This window comes from Pelodiscus sinensis, chromosome 11 (assembly GCF_049634645.1).
Source record: "Pelodiscus sinensis isolate JC-2024 chromosome 11, ASM4963464v1, whole genome shotgun sequence".
Classification (NCBI taxonomy): Eukaryota; Metazoa; Chordata; order Testudines; family Trionychidae; genus Pelodiscus; species Pelodiscus sinensis.
Window position 1 is genome coordinate 21,719,720 of NC_134721.1, and position 22,860 is coordinate 21,742,579.

General features: G+C 45.3%; 1 protein-coding gene across 4 annotated transcripts in view; it reads right to left on the reverse strand.

Annotated features, from left to right (window-relative positions):
* Positions 1–22,860, reverse strand: part of SLC6A6 (solute carrier family 6 member 6) — an 89,957-nt gene that overhangs the window by 30,197 nt on the left and 36,900 nt on the right. For all 4 annotated transcript variants that reach the window (XM_006132857.2, XM_006132856.4, XM_006132855.4 and 1 more), the window contains 2 exons: positions 17,892–18,126; positions 3,263–3,395 (listed from right to left, as the gene is read on the reverse strand). In XM_006132857.2, the coding sequence (XP_006132919.1) occupies positions 3,263–3,395; positions 17,892–18,126 (368 nt within the window). The remainder of the gene's footprint in view (positions 1–3,262; positions 3,396–17,891; positions 18,127–22,860) is intronic.

Sequence of the window (22,860 nt, forward strand, 5' to 3'; positions counted from 1 at the left end):
GTCGGAAAAAGGTACGCAAAATGCACTATGTATTTTGTGTATCTTTTTCCAATTTTTTTGTTGAAAGAGGCTTTTCCGACATTTGGCCCGTCTAGACTGGGCCAAATGTCGGAAAAAAACACTCTTTCAGAAACCCCTTTCTTCCTCATAGAACAAGGAATACAGGGGCTTCAGAAAGAACGGAGACAAAGTATCATACAAGAGTTGAGCACTAAAGACTGAATCACCCAAACCTTGCAGGCACAATCTTCACAACAAAAGGCTGAGGGCTTGCCTAAAGAGGGGAAGATGACTGGCATAGCTTTGCTATACTAACACCCACATGTTTGGCCACCCTGTTCTAAAATAAAAGGGACTTTGTTCCATAATAAATCTTCTGTTTTGTGAAAGGAGTAATTCTTTCAGAATAAAATCACTGTTATGCTAAAATAGCATGTTCACATGAGGAAGAATAGCTATTACAGAGTAGTTATTTCAGAATAGCTGTGCTGATCAATTTCCCCAGACAACACTCTATTCCCAGGCGATTTCTGCCTTCCAAAAAGGATTGGTTTGGTTTCTTCCTTTTTAAAAAATAGAATCAGATATTTCTGCCAGGTAATGACAGCACTATTGCCTTATTTTAAAGTACATTTTTGTTTTTCAAAATTTAGTTTAATCAGTGTAAAACTCCTGAGGTACATGCACTTGTCTTTTAAATGTGTCCTAGGAAAGTAACCCAGAGAAATCAAAGTTGGCATTGCTATATAACTCAGGGAGTCAGATGGATTGCGTAAAACTCAAATAAACCCTTTTTTATGTATACGGGAGTTTTTCCTGTTTCTTCTTGGAACTCAGTAATATTTTTATTGATCAATAACATGGATTATGCATCAGCACAGTTTCATCTAAAAACTTTGGAAAAGTTGTCCTGTGTGATCCTTTTGTGCATAATCTTGGCCCATAAAAATCCCCGCTCTCCAATAACAAGGGTGTGTCCCCCATTCACAGGAACTCAGTGTTATACAATGGACTTCCCCCTGCAGGGCAGGAAATCCCCAGTATAACTGAAGGAATTTTTAGGCTCCAGCCCTCTATACAAAAAAGTCCCCAAAACACGGGGCTGTTATTTTTCATGATTGTTTCTTTTGTTCAATACATTGCTTCAAGATTTTTTTTAAAAGATTATTTTTTCCTCCTCAGGAAGCTATTAGTACATTGGAAAGCACTTATGTATGTAAACAACAGTCTATAAAATTAAACTATTGGCTAATCACTCATCCAATAACTCCAAACCTACATTCGAGTTCTGCAGTTTGCTTTGGACTGATACATAGCCAATGAAGTCAACTGGAATCTTTTCACTCACTTAAATGGGAATCTTTTCATAGTCTTCAATGGATGTTTGACCAGCCCTGTGTGCTCAACACACAATAGATGGACAGACAGTAAATTCAGATTACGTTCTGAGACACTTTCCAGCTAGGTTGCCAGGTGTCCGGTATTGACCCGGACAGTCTGGTAGTTTCGCCTCCTGTCTGATAAAAAAATTCAGAAAATTCCGGACACCTAAAAGGTCCGGTATTTTCTGATTTTTTTCCCAGCCAGGAGGCGAAAATACCAGATGCTTACCTGGTTCTGCAGGGGAGCTGTCTGGCCTGGAGCAGGAAGATAAGATGGCAGATGGCCATTGGCAGCCTGTTAGGGACAAAAAGCCTCCAAGGCATTTCTTAAAGGGGTCATGCTGATTTTATTTTTTATTTTTTATTTTTTATTTTTTTATTTTTTTATTATTTTATTTTATTTTTTTTTTGCATAACAACTTTGGTCTCCCCCTTTTTTTCTCAACAGAATTTTTTACCCAGTGTTTTTTTTTGGGGGAGGGAAGGGGGCGGGGGATGTTCGGTATTTTGCGTTAAACCATCTGGCAACCCTATTTCCAGAAAAAATGTGTTGGTTCTTTGATATTTTAACTGTTCATTTTGCTTTTTTTTAATTCCACAGTTCAGTGTTAATTCACTGGCATTGAAATACAAGGTCAGCAAGAACATTTCAGAGCCCAATCTTCAATTCTTTGTGCTCTGTATACACCATCTCAAGTCTACGGAAGTTTGGAATGCACAAGAAAACATACCAGCCCAAGAGAGATTCAGTTGCTGAGTTATGCATTGAAAAAAATCTGTGAAATTTCCCTGCAAACCTCTAAATTTTTCAAGTCTCTGCAACCCTTTCACTTTCTCAGACAAGCATATGCCCTCACTGATTTATACTGGTGCACTATATCAGGGATTTGCCTTTTGTACATAATAATCAGCTTTGAAACTCTTTTTGTGCTATCTTAACCTTGGTATGAATCAAACAGACCTCACAGAATTACAAAAGAAACTCAGGAAGTATTTGTTTCCATTCTGCTATTGCTGGGGAGGTTACTATGCACTCTTTAATTATTGCCCTTGACAAGCCAACTCAACAGATCATGCCAGTGAGAATAAGGAATACTACCACCTTCGGTTAGAATAGATTTAGAGATGTGGAAACTGCTCTTTGAGTCTAAAACTGGCAGGACACCAGAAAAATAAGTCATCATATTTTTATTTAGACCCTCTCCCATGATAAAGTCAAAGGGAGAAATATATGATGCTATAAAACCACTATTCTGTACTTAAAGAGGCAATAAATACCACACATCATCTCATTAATCAACAGAGTGTATTCTTGTGTACTTTGTTCCTTGCATACTACTGGAATAGAATGAGGTTCCTGTGCTGTCTAATTATTACCATATGGAATGGCGTGATTTTGGAGAGTTTGATGGGAAAGACGTCCCCTTTAACAAAAACCTTGGTGCACCCAAGGGTGTGGAGTCTATGAATGTTTAACAACTGTGGCCTTCAGCAGGCATCTAAAACATAGAGGGTACAAATCAATGTTTTGTGAACTTAGCCCTGAGCTCAATAGGCCTAATAGAAAACTTCAGAAAGGAATGCAGTGAGAAGCACACTAGAAATGATGAAATAAACAGGGAAAAACTTGCCAGTCTAGACATAGCCCAAGGGTTAAGGGATTTGTTGAAGTAGTGCTTTATTTTAAAGTAACTTTGAAATAAGCTACGCAATTTACGTAGCACAAATTGCGTAGCTTATTCCGAGGTAAGGGTGCTGTGTAGACACATCCTAAGGTGCCACAGGACCACTCATTATTTATGAAGGCAAGACACTGCTTATTATTCATTATACTCCTGACTTTTTAAGGTGGTGACCATAAAGGGCAGACAGACACTTACTTTCCCAGTAGACTTGACGCCTTTCCAAATGCAGAAGAAACATATCACCCAGACAAAGAGAAGACACAGTGCCAGATCCCACTTGACGATACCGATCTCTTCAATTCCCCCAGACAAACTCAGTACGTTGTGCCTTAAGGAAGGAAGGGGGGGGGGGTGTAAACAAAACAAAGATGCAACAAAATAGTTAGTCAGGAGTCTTATTGAGCTCTGCGCATATAAAGACACTCTTTATGGTAATGATTGGACTGATTGCACTATAAAGTTCCAAGTCTCTGAATATGTACTTGCCTAACTCATAATTATCCATGAGTTAAGGGTTTTCAAGATTAAGTTCCAGGTCTGTCTGATGTCTGTAGGATCCCTCTAGCCACATGCATCTTGACCAACCTCTTTTTGGAAGCTAATGATCATATAAGTATGTTGTAAGTGTTGAAGTTATTTGCTATTATTATATTCCATGGAGATGGAAGCCAGACTGCTAGTGGAAGTTCTATCAAATCAACCTTGAAGCCATTGCGTACTTATATGTCATTATCACCTATAATGTCTGACATTCAAAAAGCCACAGTACATCAGTGTTTTCTTTTCAGCCTGTTACCATGACTATCATTATGGGGATTAGAGACAACAGTGGGTGTCAAATTAGCACATTGAGGAGTTTGGATTGCAGTGCAGAGCCTGGATTTGTTACAATTTTTGTTACCCTTTTCATTAATCTTGGCTTAGATGCATGCAAACATTACTAATGAATGCCAGGGGTAGTCAGTGTCATCTCAAGTATGGCCTTGTTTAGTTGACCAAGGAGATTGGGAAAACTTCATTTGGTTATTCAAGTTAGAAAATAAACACAGATTCCTATTTGGTAGGTAAAAAAACATGAGCATCACATGAACAAGTTTTTACTAACTTCTTTCTTTTGTCATTGTCAATGGGTGAGGACAAATATTGAAATAAAACTGCTGCCTTTCTTACTCTGGCAATGTACAGACTCCAAGCGGCATATTATTAACTTTTTCTAATATGAGCAGGTTATAGCTCACTTTACACTTGCAATAAAGGACAAAATCCTGAAGTCCTAATTCAGTTTTTACTATTTTCTTACTTAGGCAAAACTTTGCTGAAATCAGTGGGCCAAATTCTGAACTCATCATGCAACATTTTTCACTATCGTCAGTGAAAAGTTTGGCTGTGATGGAACTGTAGGACATTGCCCATAAACTAATTTGTTCAGTGAAAGAATGCCACAGAGCTTTGGTTTTTGCCTAACTATGGGTATGTCTACACTACAACGTTAATTCGAACTAACTTAGTTCGAATTAGTTAATTCAAACTAAGCTAATTCGAACTAACGGATCCAGACTAAAAAACTAGTTCGAATTAGCGTTTTGCTAATTCGAACTAGCATGTCCACATTAAGTGGACCCTGAACCGGGCTTAAGGATGGCCGGAAGCAGTGCCGGCAGGGCATCAGAGAAGAACTTAGAGCATGGAGATGCTTTCTCAGGCTAGCCGAGGGCTGTGCTTAAAGGGTCCTGGCCCCCACCCCGGACAGACAGTTCTCAGGGGTGCCCCGCTTGCAAAGCAGTCCTGGCTTGGATTGCCCGGACTACCCACACTGGGCACATCACACCACTCGGCCATCAGCCAGGCTGCACTTGCCACAGGCTGCCATCTGGGGAGAGGGAGCAATTGGGGGGCTGCAGGAGAGCTTCCACCCCCAGAAGCCCGCAGAGCCAGCCCAGTCCTCCCCATCGAGGGCTCTTGCCCCATTCCTCCCTCACCTCCTTCCACTTACCCTTCCCTAGCCCCTCTTCTTGATGTACAAAATAAAGATAACTTGTCTTCCAAAATGGAATCTGTCTTTATTGAACAAAACTGGGGGAGACTGGGAAAAGGAGGTGGAAGAGGGGAAGAGAGAGGCTGGGAGAGGGGAGGGCAACTAAAATGATCAGGGGTTGGGAACAGGTCCCATATGAAGAGAGGCTAAAGAGACTGGGACTTTTCAGCTTAGAAAAGAGGAGATGGAGGGAGGACAGGATAGAGGTCTCTAAAAGCATGAGTGGGGTGGAGAGGGTGCATACAGAAAAGTTCTTCATTAGTTCCCATAAAGAAGGACTAGAGGACACCAAAGGAAAGGAATGGGTAGCAGGCTTCAAACTAGTAACAGAAAGTTGTTCTTCACAAAGCAAAGAGTCAACCTGTGGAACTCCTTGCTGCAGGAGGCTGTGAAGGCTACAACTAGAACAGAGTTTAAAGGGAAGTGAGATCAAGTCATGGAGGCTGGGTCCATGGAGTGGTATTAGCCAGGGGGTAGGAGTTGTGTCCGTGCTCAATGTTTGTGGAAGGCTGGAGAGGGATGGCACGAGACAAATGGCTTGGTCACTGTCTTCGGTCTATCCCCTCCAGGGTCCCTAGTGTTGGCCGCTCTCAGGAGACAGGCTACTGGGCTAGATGGACCTTTGGTCTGACCCAATACGGCCATTGTAAGATCAGGGCTCAGGGTCGGAGGTCTCACTGGACACCCTTGATTCTCTTGCACACCTGCTCCTGGGTGGCCAGGCTGGCACCTCTCCTGCCCTAGACGGCCACTTTCCTGTGGCTAGTGCGGAGATCGTGGACAAGGTCCACAATGACTGCACTAGCCCAGGCGGGTGCCCGCCTCTTGCGCTCCCGGGCAAGCTCCTGGGAGCCGCCAGCCTGGTCCCGGGAAGAGGGGGAGGGCTGGGGGGCATCGGGTGGGTGGCTCGATCCGTGCCAGGTGCAGGGTCTGCTGGCTGGGTGCTGGCAGGCTTGCACCTGGCACGGGCACCGTAGCCAGCCCGTGCCCCTTTAAGGGGTCCAGGGGCGGGAGGGGGGCAGAAGAGTTTCCCTGGTGTTGGCCAGAGTGGCCACCAGGGAAACCTGGGGAGGGCTAGCCTCCCACTAGTTCAAATTAAGGGGCTACACACCCCTTAATTCGAACTAGCTAATTCGAACTAGGCTTAATCCTCGTAAAATGAGGTTTTCCTAGTTCGAACTAAGCGCTCCGTTAGTTCGATTTAAATTCGAACTAACGGAGCGCTAGTGTAGCGCCTATGAAAGTTAGTTCGAACTAACGTCCGTTAGTTCAAACTAACTTTGTAGTGTAGACATGCCCTATGAAAGTCATCAGGCATCCTGTACCTACTATGAGGAGTGCAAGGCACATTGCCTGTCCGGTGTGTCTGCACGTGCAGTTGAAATACACAAGGGTAATATAAACAGATTAGGATAAAAACATTTATAAAACTGAGAGAGATCATAGCAATCCACATGCACTAAGTGTCCCTTCCCACTGTGAGTATCAAACTTACTGTTTTTTGTTCCAGTGAGATAAATAAATAAATAAATCCATGGCCTAAAAGTGCTATACTTTTTTGATAATAAAGAGAAACTGACCAGCTGAGTCACCCCCAAAAGGTTATCTTTTTAAAAAATATTAACTTGCAAAATTGTTACGATAATTTAAGCAAGTGTCTGTGTATGTTCTCAGAACTAAATGCTTTACATTTTTTAAACATTTCGGTGTGTGTTTGGTGCTATGGAAAAAGAGTAGCAGAACTCAATAGACCAGACTCTCCCCAATCAGTGTAGCTACTCAGTAATTAGGAGCAACCCTACAGTAACCAACAATTGAACAATTCTGTAGTCGTTGATCATATGAGTGAGTCCTTACTCACTGGAGTCAACAGGCTCTGGTCCAGTGTGTGTATGTGGAAAGAGAAAATGAAGAATTTGGGAGGAGACAAAGTTCAGTTTTATGCTCCTACTTCAAAGTAGGAATAAGAGCCTCCGGAAAAGGGCACTTTTTCCGGAGGATCGGGGCCAGTCTAGACGCTCTTTTCCGGCTTTTTTAAAAGCCGGAAAAAAGCGGCGGACATTTTTATTTAAATGCCTCGGGGGATATTTAAATCCCCCGCGGATTTCCCTACGACGACTAGTGAAATTTACATGCCCCTTCCGGAAAAGGGGCCAGTGTAGACGTAGCCATAGTGTTTGGGGTTTTTTGCGGAGCGGGGGGTAGTATGGGTGGTTGGATAAAGCACAGATTTTCTAAGCTTAAAGGCAGTTTGGAATGAACTACTACTAATAAGCCAACATGGCTTGAAGGAAGAAAACATAGGCTAGTCTTTTTCCTTTTGGAAAATGGAGATCTCTGAATGTATGTAGCTAAGACTGTATCTGCAGGACCGGCCTGAGCCCTTTTGGCGTCCCGGGCCTGGGCGCACAGCGCCGCTCCCAGTGCGCACGGCGCATGTGCTGCCCAGCCCGGCCCGGCCATCGCTGCTGGCGTGCGCGCCAGGCCATGCAGAGCCCCATGGCTATGGGGGGAAGGGCGCTGCTGGCCAGCGCCATGGGGCCGGCGCTGCAGGAGCTGGGCGCGCGGCGCCTGATAGCAGCTATATGGAACGCCGCACACCTCTTACAGCTGCCATCAGGATCCCTCCATATGTTGGCGCCATGGGCAGCTGCCCGGCTCGCCCATACCTCAGGCCTGCCTTGTGTATCTGGCATGTTTCTTGAACTACTCTTTGTTTTTCTAATATAGATACAAAAGCAGACAGCCATCTTACCTAGAATGTGACCCAGGATTCTGGGCCACCCACAGTCTATGGCGGAGATGAGAATCTCCTGTTAGGAGTCAGGTAGCTTTTTCCCAGGTATAGACTGGGAAAGTGTATAGTCTGATGTGCACCCTGGCTGTCTTCAGCCATCCTGCAAAGGTATAATACCTCAAAGAGTGAGTTCAGCACACACCACTACAGTGTCTACAACAGGTTATGTCAGGCAATCAAAACCCACCTATTTCTGAAACTGAAGCATACCAGTCTGCATCAGTAACACCCTTGTAATTGTATTCCCGGGTTGAGTACAGACAGTTGGTGATATGGACAAACCTGCATTATTCCTTTGGCTACCTAGCCCCATGATCACTCCAAACTTAAGCCAACTAAACTCTCTGAGCTAACGGAATGGCACTTCTGCATGATGTATTCTATCCCCAATATACATGCATTCTAATATCAAACCGTTTGGGGAATCTGATCCTGCGTTTCACATGGATCGTTGAGCTTTTATTCACAGAGCCCAAACAGATTAATACAGGCAGTCCCCGGGTTACGTACAAGATAGGGACTGACTGTAGGTTTGTTCTTAAGTTGAATTTGTATGTAAGTTGGAACTGGTACATATTGTAGGGGAAACTCTAGCCAAACATTTCTCCAGAGCTCAGTTTTATTCTCCCACACCTCACTTCCCTCAGTCCTTTATTCTCAAGCTGAGGTGTCTGCTGAGAAAAGCTGCTCCGCGTATCCCTGGTTTGCTGGGGGGGGGGGGCGCTAGCTTCACGTCTCCCTGGTCTGCTGGGGGGGGAGGGCGCTAGCTTCGCGTCTCCCTGGTCTGCTGGGGGGAAGCAGCTGGGGGGGGGTTGCCTCACCCCGTTTGTAAGTAGGGATCCGATGTAAGTCGGATCCATGTAATCCGGGGACTGCCTGTACCACAAAGAATGTAATAATAAGAGCTGTAACTGGTTGCAGAATGTACTCCAAAATAGAATGAGAGGAGTTAGGTTGTCTTTGAAGGGTGTCCCATAACAATTAATCACATGAATGCAATCAGGACCTCTCATACTAAGACAGTGAAAGTAGTTTTCACATAGAACAAGCAATAACAACTATTCCTGTAATCAGGTGTGCAAGGAACTCACTACAGGGAACGCAATTTCATAAATCTTGTTTGCCTCTAAGGACACGTAAGACTAAGTCAGATTTTGTTTAGTTTTGTTTTGCTTTCCTCAGCATTACATGCTAGGAACATGTGACAGGCTTTCTTGGAATTGGATGAACAAGGTCTGCTGATTATCAGCCATTTATAAATAGTTGGTCAGTATAAGCCAATCAGAGCTCTTGTTTAATGGGAGTTATCCCATAATACTCACCCTTTTCACATTACTGCATTTGTAAGACTTTAATATTCAGAATGTTACAATAAAATCTGAAGAAATAAGACCTAAAGCATGTGATAGCAAGATGTAAGTCTCCTGAGATAAAGCCAGATTTGCTAAACCCCTTTTGCTGCTGCTCAAGCAAGCATGTGATTTCCACCGAATGTTAATTCAGATGAACTGAAAAGTCAGGCTCCACTGTAGGTCCAGCAGCATAGGGAAGAGGACATGCCATTCAGCATGAAGAGGCTAATGTATCAGTGGGATCATTTATATCAGTGTCGTGTCAGCTTGAGCACACACTAGTGATGAAGGTAACCACATCCATTTACCATATTGAAAAGGGCATTTAGTTTCAGAAACAATAGGTATTAACTGTACCGCAGAGCAGTGTGGATTCCTTCAGTTATGCGATAATAGCCTGTTTTCCACCATTGTGGGCTTTCTATATGACTATTAATGCTTGAGCACTCAGTGGCAAATATAAATGTACTGTAGGTGACATACTACCTAGCTGACTGGCTCCTAAGGAAAAAAGCCTTATTTTCATTCTTATGTATTGCATATACAACTAGCATTTGCACAAACTTTTAGGCCACATAAATGCTAGCATCTGCATGTGTAAAATACATCCCTGTATATGTTAGGGCTCAAAAAGTGTGAATGGGCAGGGCAGGGAGGGAGTGAAGGTGCTCAGGGGAAAACCTTGTTGAAATCTATTGTAGAAATCCCTCTAAAATTCAGGCTCAAAAAGTCTAACAAGACTAGTAAGACTGACAATGCAACTTATTGTTAATTGATCACAAATTATGTTATTGTATGTCTTGAGAGAAGTCTGTGTCTACCTTCCTTAATTCACCCATGATAAATTCATTCTTAGGCTACATTTTCACTTGCCGCACCAGAGATTGATCTTCTGGCATTCGATTTAGCAGGTCTAGTTAAGACCTGCTAAATCAAACACTGAGGGCAGCTCTGGTTGCCAAGTCAACGGGAGCATTTGTTCCCATTGGCCTCCCTCTGTGAAGAGTGCTCCAAGCTTGACTTATGGTAAACTGAATCCAGCTATGCATTTTGTGTATCTTAATCTGACCTTCCAGGTCTAGTGTAGACCTGACCTGACCTTGGCATATATGATCAAGACAGTTACACGAGCTTTTAAAAATAAACATAAGGGCCAATGATCTCATTCCCAAGGCTGAGTGAACTTTGGCAAGCAGAATAAGAAGATGGTATTCCTCTGACTTCCCAGGGTAAAGCACTTCCTGGGAATTGGGCTTTTCCCATCCTATATTGATAGCTGACCTGCAGTGATGGCATTGCCTCTGAAGGCAGAGCATCCGGCAGCAGGTCTATTTTTACCTAAGAAACCTGACTGATTTGTAACATTGCCTTTTATCAAAGAAGGATTAGGGCACTGGGGGGAAATAGAGAGTAAAATAATGTGTTGAACAAAGTCTGGCCTGGCCTTAAAAATGATATATTGAAAGTTCTCCATTAATACTTTAAGTCTTTAATATGAGCATTCTTGTATAGAAAGGGAACAAAGTCTTAGTATTTTTTACTGCTCCTGTAAGTGTGGTCAGTTCTAAATACAGCTTGTTTAGTGATGGTATGGGTTAACACATGAAGGAATAACAGTGCACAAACTAACAGTATTCTGGAGCCAAACACTTCCTTAGCATAACTCCATTCAAATCAGAGAAATATTTGACCTATGATGTTTAACATGGCTGTTTGAGTGTGACTACCAAGTCTATCAGTCTTAAGAAGGCTACCAAGTGCAGAAAGAATTGCCCATAGGGATATAGCTGCACTTTGGGGTAGGGAGTGTGATTCCCTGCTCAAGGAAATGTACTCACAACTAGCTCTCCTCCAATGAGAGAGCTAAAAATAGAATGAATCTGCAGCAGCATGGGTAGTAGGACAGGTAAGCCGCATTGCATACAGACCCATCCAAGGGCATAGGTATGCACTCAAGGCAGGTAGCCTGCCCAGCTGTCTGTGCAGCCATGGCTACACTCTATTTTTAGTGCAGTAGCTCAATCAGAGCTGGTATGAGTATGTCCTGATCAACAGCTCGTTGTCAGGATGGCGGTCAGTTTCAAGTGGAGTGCCCCAAGGATCTGTTCTTGGACTGGTTTTGTTCAACGTCTTTATTAATGACCTGGATGAGGGGATGGATTGCACCCTTAGCAAGTTTACAGATGACACTAAGCTAGGGGGAGAGATAAATACGCTGGCGGGAAGGGATAGGGTCCAGAGTGACCTGGACAGATCAGAGGATTGGGCCAAAATAAATCTGATGAGGTTCAACAAGGACAAGTGTATTGTCCTGAACTTGGTATGGAAGAATCCCAAATATTGTTACAGGCTGGGGACCGAATGGATAAGTAGCAGTTCCGCAGAAAAGGACCTGGGGATTACAGTGGATAAGAAGTGGGATATGAGTCAACAGTGTGCCCTTGTAGCCAAGAAGGCTATTGACATGTTAGGGTGCATTAGGAGGAGCATTGCCAGCAGATCCAGAGAAGTGATTATTCCCCTTTATTCGGCTCTGGTGAGGCCACATCTGTAATATTGTGTCCAGTTCTGGGCCCCCCACTATAGAAAAGATGTGGACACATTAGAGAGGGTCCAGCGTAGGGTGACCAAAATGATTAGGGGGCTGGAGCACATTACCTATAAGGAGAGACTGAGGGATTTGGGTTTGTTTAGTCTTCAAAAGAGAAGAGTGAGAGGGGATTTGATAGCAGCCTTCAACTTCCTGAAGGAAGGTTCCAAAGAGGATGGAGAAAGGCTGTTCTCAGTAGTGATGGATGGCAGAACAAGGAGCATTGGTCTCAAGTTACAGGTGGGGAGGTCTAGGTTGGATATTAGGAAAAACTATTTCACTAGGAGGGTAGTGAAACACTGGAATGGGTTACCTACAGAGGTGGTGGAATCTCCATCCCTAGAGGCATTTAAGTCTCAGCTCGACAAAGCCCTGGCTGGGTTGATTTATTTGGGACTGGTCCTGCACTGGGCAGGGGGCTGGACTTGATGACCGCCTGAGGTCTCTTCCAGATCTATGATTTTATAATTCTATGGCTACGTCTACACTGGCCCCAAATTCCGGAAAAGGCATGCAAAGCAGGTAAGTCAGAATAGGGAAATCCGCGGGGGATTTAAATATCCCCCGCGGATTTAAATAAACATGTCCGCCGCTTTTTTTCCGGCTTGGGGAAAAGCCGGAAAAAAGCGTCTAGACTGGCGCGATCCTCCGAAATAAAGCCCTTTTCTGGAGGATCTCTTATTCCTACTTTCAGGTTTGGATCTTTTCCGGAGGATCTCTTATTCCTACTTTGGGGCCTACTTTCAGGTAGGAATAAGAGATCCTCCGGAAAAGGGCTTTATTTTGGAGGATCGCGCCAGTCTAGACGCTTTTTTCCGGCTTTTCCCCAAGCCGGAAAAAAAGCGGCGGACATGTTTATTTAAATCCGCGGGGGATATTTAAATCCCCCGCGGATTTCCCTATTCTGACTTACCTGCTTTGCATGCCTTCTCCGGAATTTGGGGCCAGTGTAGACGTAGCCTATGATTCTTGGGCTTCCAGCTGCCCAGCTTCAAGTACAGATATACTCTATGGCTACGTCTACACTGCAGGCTTCTTGTGCAAGAAGCTTCTTGTGCAAGAAGCTTTTTGCGGAAGAGCTCTTCCAAAAAAACTTCTTGCGTAAGAGCATATCCACACTACAAAAGCGCATTGCAAAAGTGATGTGCTTTTGCACTAGAGAGCATCCAGACTGCATGGATGCTCTCTTGAAAGAAAGCTCTGATAGCTATTCACAGAATACGTGCTTGAGATGTGGATGATCCGCAGGTTTTTGCGCAAAAAAAGGCAATTTTTGCACAAAAAACCTGCAGTGTGGACATAGCGTATGAGTGCCAAGTAGTCCTGTGGCACCTTAGAGGCTAAGCAAAATATACAGGATCATGAGTGTTTCGTGGGGCAAAACTCACTTGTTTTGCCCACCAAAGCTTATGATTCTATATATTTTGATTAGTCTCTGAGGTGCTAAAGGACTACTTGTTTTTTTAAAGTTACAGATTAATGTGGCTACCCCTCTGAGACAAGTCATCCTTGTTCTACATGTGCAGAAAAGTATAACTAGGTTCAAAAAAAGAATTAGATTCACGGAGGATGGGTCCATCAATGGCTACCCACCAAGATAGTCAGAGACAGAACCCAATGCTTGGGCTGTCCCTATACTTTTGATTACCAATAGCTGGGACTGGATAAGAGGTGATGGATCACTTGATAATTGCCCTGTTCTGTTCATTCCCTCTAAAACACCTGGCACTGGCCAATGTCAGAAGATGGGATACAGGGCTAGCTGCACCATTGCTCTGGCTCAGTGTAGCTATTTTCATGTTCTTGTCAGGGGTTAAAGTAACTTACATTTCTTATAGGTACTGTTGTATTCCCTCCCCCTCTCTCAGGGGTCACTCTGAGAAGGGGTTTGGGGACTGCAATATGACAGTACCTTTAAAGAATTTCAGGGCAGGGTGCAATGCAGGGGGTCTAGGCAGGGTGTTGCGAAGTAGGGGACATAGGGAGGGTTCAGGGCAGGGGCTGGGGATGTGTAGAGGGTGCAGGAATCTGGGCTGGGGGGGGTGAGGAGGGGCTTAGGACAGAGGGTTGTGGTGTGTGTGGTGGGCTGAAGGAATCAGGGCAGGGGGGCTGAAGGTATGAGGGTGTTCAGGGAAGGGGTCTGATATCTGTAGAAGGGAGTATGGGGGCAAGGGCATCCTTTAGGGAGGGCAAAGGGCGGGGGCTGAAGCGCTGCTTGCTGTGCCCCTGTCAGGGGACAAGAGGAAAGCGCACTGCATGGGTCACAGATTCCTCTGCCCCCTCCCCACACCAGCCAGGAGGGAGAGGAAGGCAGGCGAGCTGTGGCAGTGATGGAAGAGGAACAGCAAGCAACAAGCAGTGTAGGAATGGGTGCCCTCTGGGAGCTCGGACAGTCCTTGGCCTGATGTGGGATTCCCCAGCCAGCCCATTGCACCTGCCTGCTGCTTAGTGCAGCAGCCTGCAAAAGAGCCCCAGGCACCTGGCTAGGAGAACGCCCACCTCCTTCTGGAGCCAAGTGCCCCAACCAGCTCTTACCAAAGCGGAGCACCAGAGAGCACTGCCTTTCCTTCACCTCGGCTACGTCTACACTGGCCCCTTTTCCGGAAGGGGCATGTAAATTTCACTAGTCGTCGTAGGGAAATTCGCGGGGGATTTAAATATCCCCCGCGGCATTTAAATAAAAATGTCCGCCGCTTTTTTCCGGCTTTTAAAAAAGCCGGAAAAGAGCGTCTAGACTGGCCCCGATCCTCCGGAAAAAGCGCCCTTTTCCGGAGGCTCTTATTCTGTAAACTTCAAAGTAAGAATAAGAGCCTCCGGAAAAGGGCGCTTTTTCCGGAGGATCGGGGCCAGTCTAGACGCTCTTTTCCGGCTTTTTTAAAAGCCGGAAAAAAGCAGCGGACATTTTTATTTAAATGCCGCGGGGGATATTTAAATCCCCCGCGGATTTCCCTACGACGACTGCTGAAATTTACATGCCCCTTCCGGAAAAGGGGCCAGTGTAGACGTAGCCCTCTTGTTCTTGTATAACCTTGCCAGAGGAGAAGAAGCTAGATGTCAGGAGAAGGCAATGCACACGACACAAAAACTCCTTCTTCATGCTTAGGTGTTTGCACGACCCCTTTAGTCTGATTTGTTAGGAACATTAGAAGATTGCTGTTTGTCCCGTTTCAGTTGGTCTTTGACTTCTTGGTGTGGAATGTCTGTCTAGCAAATCACTTCAATCCACCTCCTCTTTAGAGGGACAAGTCCACTCTCCAGGAAATCCAAGCTGGGAACGCATCTGTCACTTAGCACAGAAACTCAGTGCTAATGGCACACAGAAACTTGGTAATACAGGATGCACTCTATCAGTTACACTGATCACCTGATGGTCCAAGACCTACTCTACATTACCGTCATCTTCAGCTCTTGGGTTACAAGTTTAAGCCCAGTTCCTAAGGTTATTTTTCCAAACATAAACCTGCCAAATATTTGCAACGTGGATAGCATTTCTGATGTGGTGACTGGCTTCCATTTATTTATAAAATATAGAAGTAGGTTCAGGCTGATTCAAGGAGCTAAACTGGAATTTAAGTGGCTTGAAGAAGCCAAGCTGGGATAGAAGCAAATGCTACATTTACTATTAAATTTATCAGGGCAAGCCACACAAGTAAAGAATCTCCTCTGAAACAGCTCATGAAGGTCAAACATTATAAAGATCTTCTTTGCATTCCCTTTTATTCTGCAACTTGTTGATGCCTATGCAAATATATTGTTTGCAGAAGTGCCTCTCCATTCAGATTGTGCAAATACAATTAATAATGTGAAATGCAGGAGAAATTGTGGCAAGACGCTTAAGCCTGATAAACTCCAGTCATCTGGCAAAACACTGTCTCTTCTCTGAGCTTGCAAACTGCAAGGTGAGTGCAAGACAAATGATCACTAAAACCTACAACAAGGGACAGTGTTTCACATCACTGCCATTTTTCTTTGCCAGGTTAGTAAGTGATTGGTTTTGCATTTAGAAAGTGTATTTACAAGGAAGAGAGGGTATGTCTACACTACCCCGCTAGTTCGAACTAGCGGGGTAATGTATGCATACCGCACTTGCTAATGAAGCCCGGGATTTGAATTTCCCGGGCTTCATTAGCATAAGCGGGGAGCCGCCATTTTTAAATCCCCGCTGCTTCGAACCCCGTGTAGCGCGGCTACACGGGGCTCGAACTAGGTAGTTCGGACTAGGGTGCCTATTCCGAACTACCGGTACACCTCGTTTCACGAGGAGTACCGGTAGTTCGGAATAGGACCCTAGTCCGAACTACCTAGTTCGAGCCCCGTGTAGCCGCGCTACACGGGGTTCGAAGCAGCGGGGATTTAAAAATGGCGGCTCCCCGCTTATGCTAATGAAGCCCGGGAAATTCAAATCCCGGGCTTCATTAGCAAGTGCGGTATGCATACATTACCCCGCTAGTTCGAACTAGCGGGGTAGTGTAGACATACCCGAAGTGAGAAAGGCAACAACAGCTGTGCTTACAAAACCATAATTAATAGTCTGTGATAGTTTCTATCGTAAACCCCTATTCTCAAGGGCTATGTCTACACTGGCATGATTTTCCAGAAATGCTTTTAACGGAAAAGTTTTCCGTTAAAAGCATTTTCGGAAAAGAGCATCTAGATTGCCACGGACGCTTTTCCGCAAAAGCACTTTTTGCGGAAAAGCGTCCGTGCCAATCTAGACGAACTTTTGTGCAAAAAAGCCCCGATCGCCATTTTAGCCATCGGGACTTTTTTGTGCAAAACAGTACTGTGCTATCTACACTGGCCCTCTTGCGCAAATAATTTGCACAAGAGGATTTTTGCCCGAATGGGAGCAGCATAGTATTTCCGCAAGAACACTGACAATCTTACATGAGATCGTCAGTGTTCTTGCAGAAATTCAAGCGGCCAGTGTAGACAGCTGGCAAGTTTTTCCGCAAAAGCAGATGATTTTGCGGAAAAACTTGCCAGTCTAGACACACCCAAGGTGCTTGTAAATGAAACGTTCCAAACTGATGTTTGACACAGAGAATCCCACCCCAGAGATGAATAGGTATTTTTCATAATAGAAAACAAAACCAAAATCCTTTCAACCCAGGTCAGGTTTATGGGGACTGACTGTAGTCCATTGGGTGAACCTACGCATTTACATACACTACATACAATTATCTTTTGGCCCAGATTCTCACCAGTATTTAGGCATCTAATTCCTAAATCAGGTGCCTAAATACCTTTGCAAATCTGGGCCTTTGGGGTGTGCCTACTTGCCTATTCCCATCCCTTCAAGAAGTTTCATGTAAGATTTAGAAGTTCACTTCTTTCCAGAAACAAAAAAAGTCACGATTAATTGTATGATGGAAAACCCAGGCTGATTGTCATGTATTAACACTGATCATTGTCCTTTGTTTTTCAAGGATCTGAGACGTCTGAGCTATTTCAGATACCACAGGTCAAAATCAGTAGGTTTACGAAAATCTATGGAGTGGCAGCCCTTACAATAGGTCTCAATTTATCCTCGTGTGCAGCAATACTCAGGTGTCACAAGAATTAAGACATTACTGTTAGTACAAGTTTTCACTTGCTTTTGTGGGTTCAAGTTAGATCCTTAATGTTACTTCGAAAGTAATCTTCTGAGGCTGGTTTGTTTTTGTGGTGGAATTTTTACAGCTGTACCACGTCAGATTAAGATTTCAGAAGCTAGAACAGTTGGGTCTTGTTTGTTCTTGGATAGGACACCCTAAGGACTGACCAGGATTAATGTTTCACAAAGAGTTGGCCATTAAAAAATGACTATGGCCTAGACCTGATTCAGCATGCTGGCTTGCTGTTATCTCACACTGAGGTCAGCACCAGTGTACCTTCTCTAACAGCAGGCCACCAATTACACAGTCAGGATAATGGCCAGGCCTCCAAGCTAGGTCTATTCATTTCCCCTTATCTAAAATTCCCCATGGAGTTTCAAGAGAAGAGGCTATTTTCCTTTATCATTCTGTCCTTTCAATAAAGTGCTATAAAATAATAATGTATGTTCTTACTCCCAAAACTCTGTGACAGGAGAAGTGAAGTTTGTAACGTTCAGTGACATCCAGAGTGTTTTGTTCTTCCTGAGAGTGTCTTCCACGCAAGTAGGTGTGTTCCACTTCTGATCACAAAGTGACCAAGGTAGGATGCTCTGAAATGACTGGAACAGATAGTACACTCCCCAAGCCAGGATGACAATGTAGTACACGTTCAGAAGGGACACAATCACTATGGAAGCATAACCAATTCCTAAAAATAAATAAAAAAGACACATACATCATGGTCACTTATTGTTCAAACACAATGAAATCTCAGGCCTTTGCAGCTATTTTTAATACTCTATGGCCGTGGTCCCCAACCCGGTGCCCGCGCACGCCATGGCGCCCGCTGGGCCCTTTACATGCACCCGTGGAGCAATCTGGGCTGGCCCCGCCCCCAGGCGTGCGGCAGGTTCCAGCCCCGGGCGCATGGCCGGCCCCGGCCCCGGGTGCGCTGCGCGTGCTGGTGCCGACCCTGAACCCCGCTCCCGGGTGCGCCGCGAATGCCCTTGCCGGCCCTGGCGCTGGCCCTGGCTTTGGCCCTGCCCCCAGGGGCGCCGCGCGTGCCCTTGTCGGCCCTGGCGCTGGCCTTGGCCCCGCCCCCGGGGGCGCCGCGCCGAACCTGGGCAGCCCCTGCCCGGGATCGCAACACATGCCGGTGCCGACCTCAGGCGTGCGGTGCATGCTTGGCCCCGCCCCCAGTCACGTGGCCTGTGAGCGGCCCCGCCCCCGTACGCGCAGCGCGTGAGCGGCTCCGCCCCCAGGCGCCTGGCAGCCCCAAAACGTTGGGGACCACTGCTCTATGGATATAAATCCTACTACAGATTATATCATTATTGGAAACTGACTCCCATTAAATAGCACACACATAACTAAAGCATAATCTTGCTACCATCATTGATTTTTTTTTACAAAGAAAATATTCTCTTTGTGCTTGTTATTGCTAATAACATCAATGTTTAACTCTGCTATCAAAACGTGACAATAAAAAATGTACCATGTTTGTTCTTGAACACAGGGTCATGGGCAGATAAGGCCATGTCCTCCACAACTTAAAATGGCAATCAAGGAGGTGATGGAATGCAGTTCTGGCAGAATTAAATACTGAAACTATTGTATGGGTCTGATTCCTTTCACACCACTGTAATCTCATTGGCATGACTTCAGATGTATACTTCTGTGTCAGAGAAGAACCAGTCTCCTTATTTAACCTAAGGCACAAAAGGCTTGCATATAGACCCTTCTTCTGAGACCTTTTGGCCACCAGTGTTTAGATTCTTGGTTGGCTTTCAGCAGTTAATGTTTAATTTAGGAAAGGGAACAAGAGAAACTGTTTTCCTGACAAAACTTATAATCATCTGTAAAATATATGGAGGGGAGGTATGTGTGTGCATGTGCTTTCAGGATATCATTGTGTAGATGACTACACAATTAGCCTGGGCTTATTGGTTAATTTTATTGACTACATGCATTCTCCCCTGCTGCCTCTGTAGGAAGCAAGAGGGGGGGCAGCGAAGCTTTTCCCCCGCACGCATTGGCTCCAGCTTACCTCTCTCACCCTCCATGCTGCTGCCTATCAGAGGCAGCAAGAGGCGGAGAGGGAGCTGGTGTCTGTGAGGAGCTGGCTTAAAAGCCAGCTCACTACAAGGACTGGATCTGCCTCCCTTCCCCCTGAGCTGCTACCTCTGATAGGCAGCAGCGTGGAGAGTGAGAGGAGTAGGCTGGAACCGATGCATGAGGGTAGAAAGCTTTCATGCTCCCGTGGACCCACCTGCGCCCCCCTTGGCTGCCTCCTACAGAGGGAGCAGAAGCGGGGCAGGCAGGAGCTGATGCTGGGGGTAGGGTTGCCAGATGGTTTAACCAAAAATACCGAACATCCCCCCCCCCCAAAAAAAAACCTGGGGAAAAAAATGTTGTTGAAAAAAAGGGGGGAGGACCAAAGTTGTTGAGCAAAAAAAGAAAAAGGACCTAGAGAGTTATTAAGCAAAAAAAATTAAAAAATTAAAAAAAAAGGATGGCCCCATTAAGGACAGGAGGGGCTGGGCTCTGCCTCTCTTAACAGGCAGCCAGTGGCCATCTTGCCTCCGTCCCTGCTCTGGGCCAGACAGCTCCCCTGTAGAACCAGGTAAGCGGCTGGGGGTGGGGAAGGGACGGTCCCGGGCCCAATTGCTGACTGTGTGTAGGGTTGTCTGGTGTCCGGTATTTTCTCCCTCTGGCTGGGAAAAAAATCAGAAAATACCAGACATTTTAAGTGTCCAGTATTTTCTGAATTTTTTTTTTTTACCAGATAGGAGGTGAAAATACTGGATTTTTCCGGGTCAATTCCGGACACCTGGCAACCCTAGCTTGGGCGAGCTGGTTTAAAAGCTGGATCCCCCAACACCAGCTTCCCAGTGCCACCTGCTCTCCCCCACAGCAGCACAGTGAGGGGGAGGGAAGGTTGTGAAAATGCAGCTTCTATCCACAGTGAACCCAAGCTCCCCATGGACAGAAGCTGCTCCATGCCAGCAACCTCTGTCCATAGGGAGCTCAGAACCCACACGGACAAGGGCTGCTGCCATGGACCAGCCTCTGTCTGTGGGGGAGCTCAGACACCTCCTTGGCCACACACCCTACCCCCAGCCTGCACCTGCACCCTCCCTCGCTCCTGACACCCTCCCTTGGCCAGACACTTTACTCCCAGCCTGCTCCTGCATTCTACCTCCCACCTAGACCTCACACCCTCACTCTCTGTTGTACCCCACCTCTTGCCCAGATCCTGCACCCCCTAGGGTTGCCAAGTGTCCGGTTGTGAACCGGACAGTCCAGTATTTGAGCTTTCTGTCCGGGAAACATACTGAAAAAATATAAATGAGAAAATAGCAATGTCCAGTATTTTCTAAATAAGATGTAATGTAGATTGTGATGTAATGTCAAGTGTGTCTGGTATTTTTGTTGAAGCCATCTGGCAACCCTAACATCCCCATCCCTGTCCCACTCACTGGCAGCCCTGTCCTCATTTTTGGCCCCACTCCAGAGACTCGGGGGGCCCACAAAAGCGATAATCCTGGAACCCCAGAAGAGTAAATCTGGCCCGAGGTCTTAAAGAAGCTCAGTTCTCTCTGCCCTTCTGCCCCCGCCCTACCCCATGGGGCTGGAGTACCAGAGGAGTGAGGTGTTTCATTTGGGGGCCACATCAGTGAGGGTTGGGAGTTCTTTTTGGGGGGGGGGGTTCTGTTTGCTTCTCACTTGTCCTCAACTGATTTTTCTGTTGGTCAGTGGCCTATGTCCCAAAAAAGGTTCTCTACACCCACCATAAATAAAGACAATGTTGAAACCATTTGTGCTGGACACAATATTTTACTTTATTTAAAAATGAAGCCTGGCCAACAAGTCCCCAGTTGGGGCCCAGCATCATAACACTCCTGCTCCTCCTCCCCCCCCACACCACCCCTGAGAACATCATACACCTGAACCTCCTGCCCTGAGCCCCCCATACATCCACATTCCCAGACTCCTTCACCCCCATATCCCCAAACTTCTGCACCATCACATCTCCAGCCCACTGTCATAACACTCCTGCACCCCCACACACCCCAATCTTGTGCCCTGAGACCATCATTCACCCAAACCCCCTGTCCTGAGCCCTTCATATACCCCAACCCAGACTCCTGTACTCCCACATCCTCAGCCTCCTGCCATAAGATTGACTGAAGACAGCCTGAATGCCTGCATGAAGCTAGATTTGACCAGTTATGGTTTAAACTTCAAAGAAATGTGTGAAAATATGCAGCAGCAAAAGTCCCATTAAATTAAGTCTGAGTGCAATGCTTCATGTATGCTATTACTCATCATTATGACAATTATCAATACTATTAAGTAGTATATTTTCAGTCATGCAAATGGGCATTCTTAAGTGGCTCTTTGTTGATCACATATTCTGAATTTTAACGTAGCTTGGCTCTTTGGTTTGAAAAGGTTGCCGACCCTGTGCTAAGAGAGCATGCAGTTACACGACTATTCATTTACACGCTATCTAACATCCCAAACGTGCTTATATGACAGATGCTTCCTGATATACTGCCTCAACACTTGGCAGATCTGCCTTATATTGCACAACTTTAAGCCATATTGCAATATGATTCTCCACAGCCAAGAATGAATTTTGAACTGAGTTCAAAACCCCCCATTAGTGTGTACAATCTATTCTACATTTCAGTCCAAACTGTACAGTTCACTTAGCTGTATTATTAGAAACACAGATTTCATTTCCAAGGATACCAAGGATATTTTTCATTTAAAGTAAGAACATTCCCTTCTTCCCCAACCCTATGGCTTAATGAAAGAAGGGGAAGAAAAGAAAGGGATGTAAATCAGGGTAATTCCACTTCAGTATAAGAGCTAAGAATTTGACCCATTGTATACTATCTTACTTAGTTACTTGTATACTATCTTAGGGTGTGTCTAGACTACCTAGTTTTGTCGACAAAAGTGGACTTTTGTCGACAAAACTATACCAGCGTTTACACTACCGTTGAGTTCTGTCGACATAACGTCGACAGAACTCAGCAGTTTTGTCGACGCTGGTAAACCTCATTTTACGAGGCATAACACCTTCTGTCGACAGAACTCTGTCGACAGAAGGTGTTATTGCCTGTAACATTGCGTCCAGACTACGGAGTTCTGTCGACAAAGTAGCTTGCTTTGTCGACAGAACTCAATGTGTCTGGACGCTCTTTGTCGACGGAAGTTTTGTCGACAGTATCTGTCGACAAAACTTCCGTCGACAAAACGCGGTAGTCTAGACGTACCCTTACTTCCATTCATTTCAAATAGTAAGATACTGCTCACTGTAACTGTAACAAATTGAAGCCTAAGTCAATTTCCCACTCACATTTTGAAAGGGAGAGTAGTGCATCTCTGTTCAGCGTAATCACTCATCATTAACAGGAGCTAATTCTTGCAA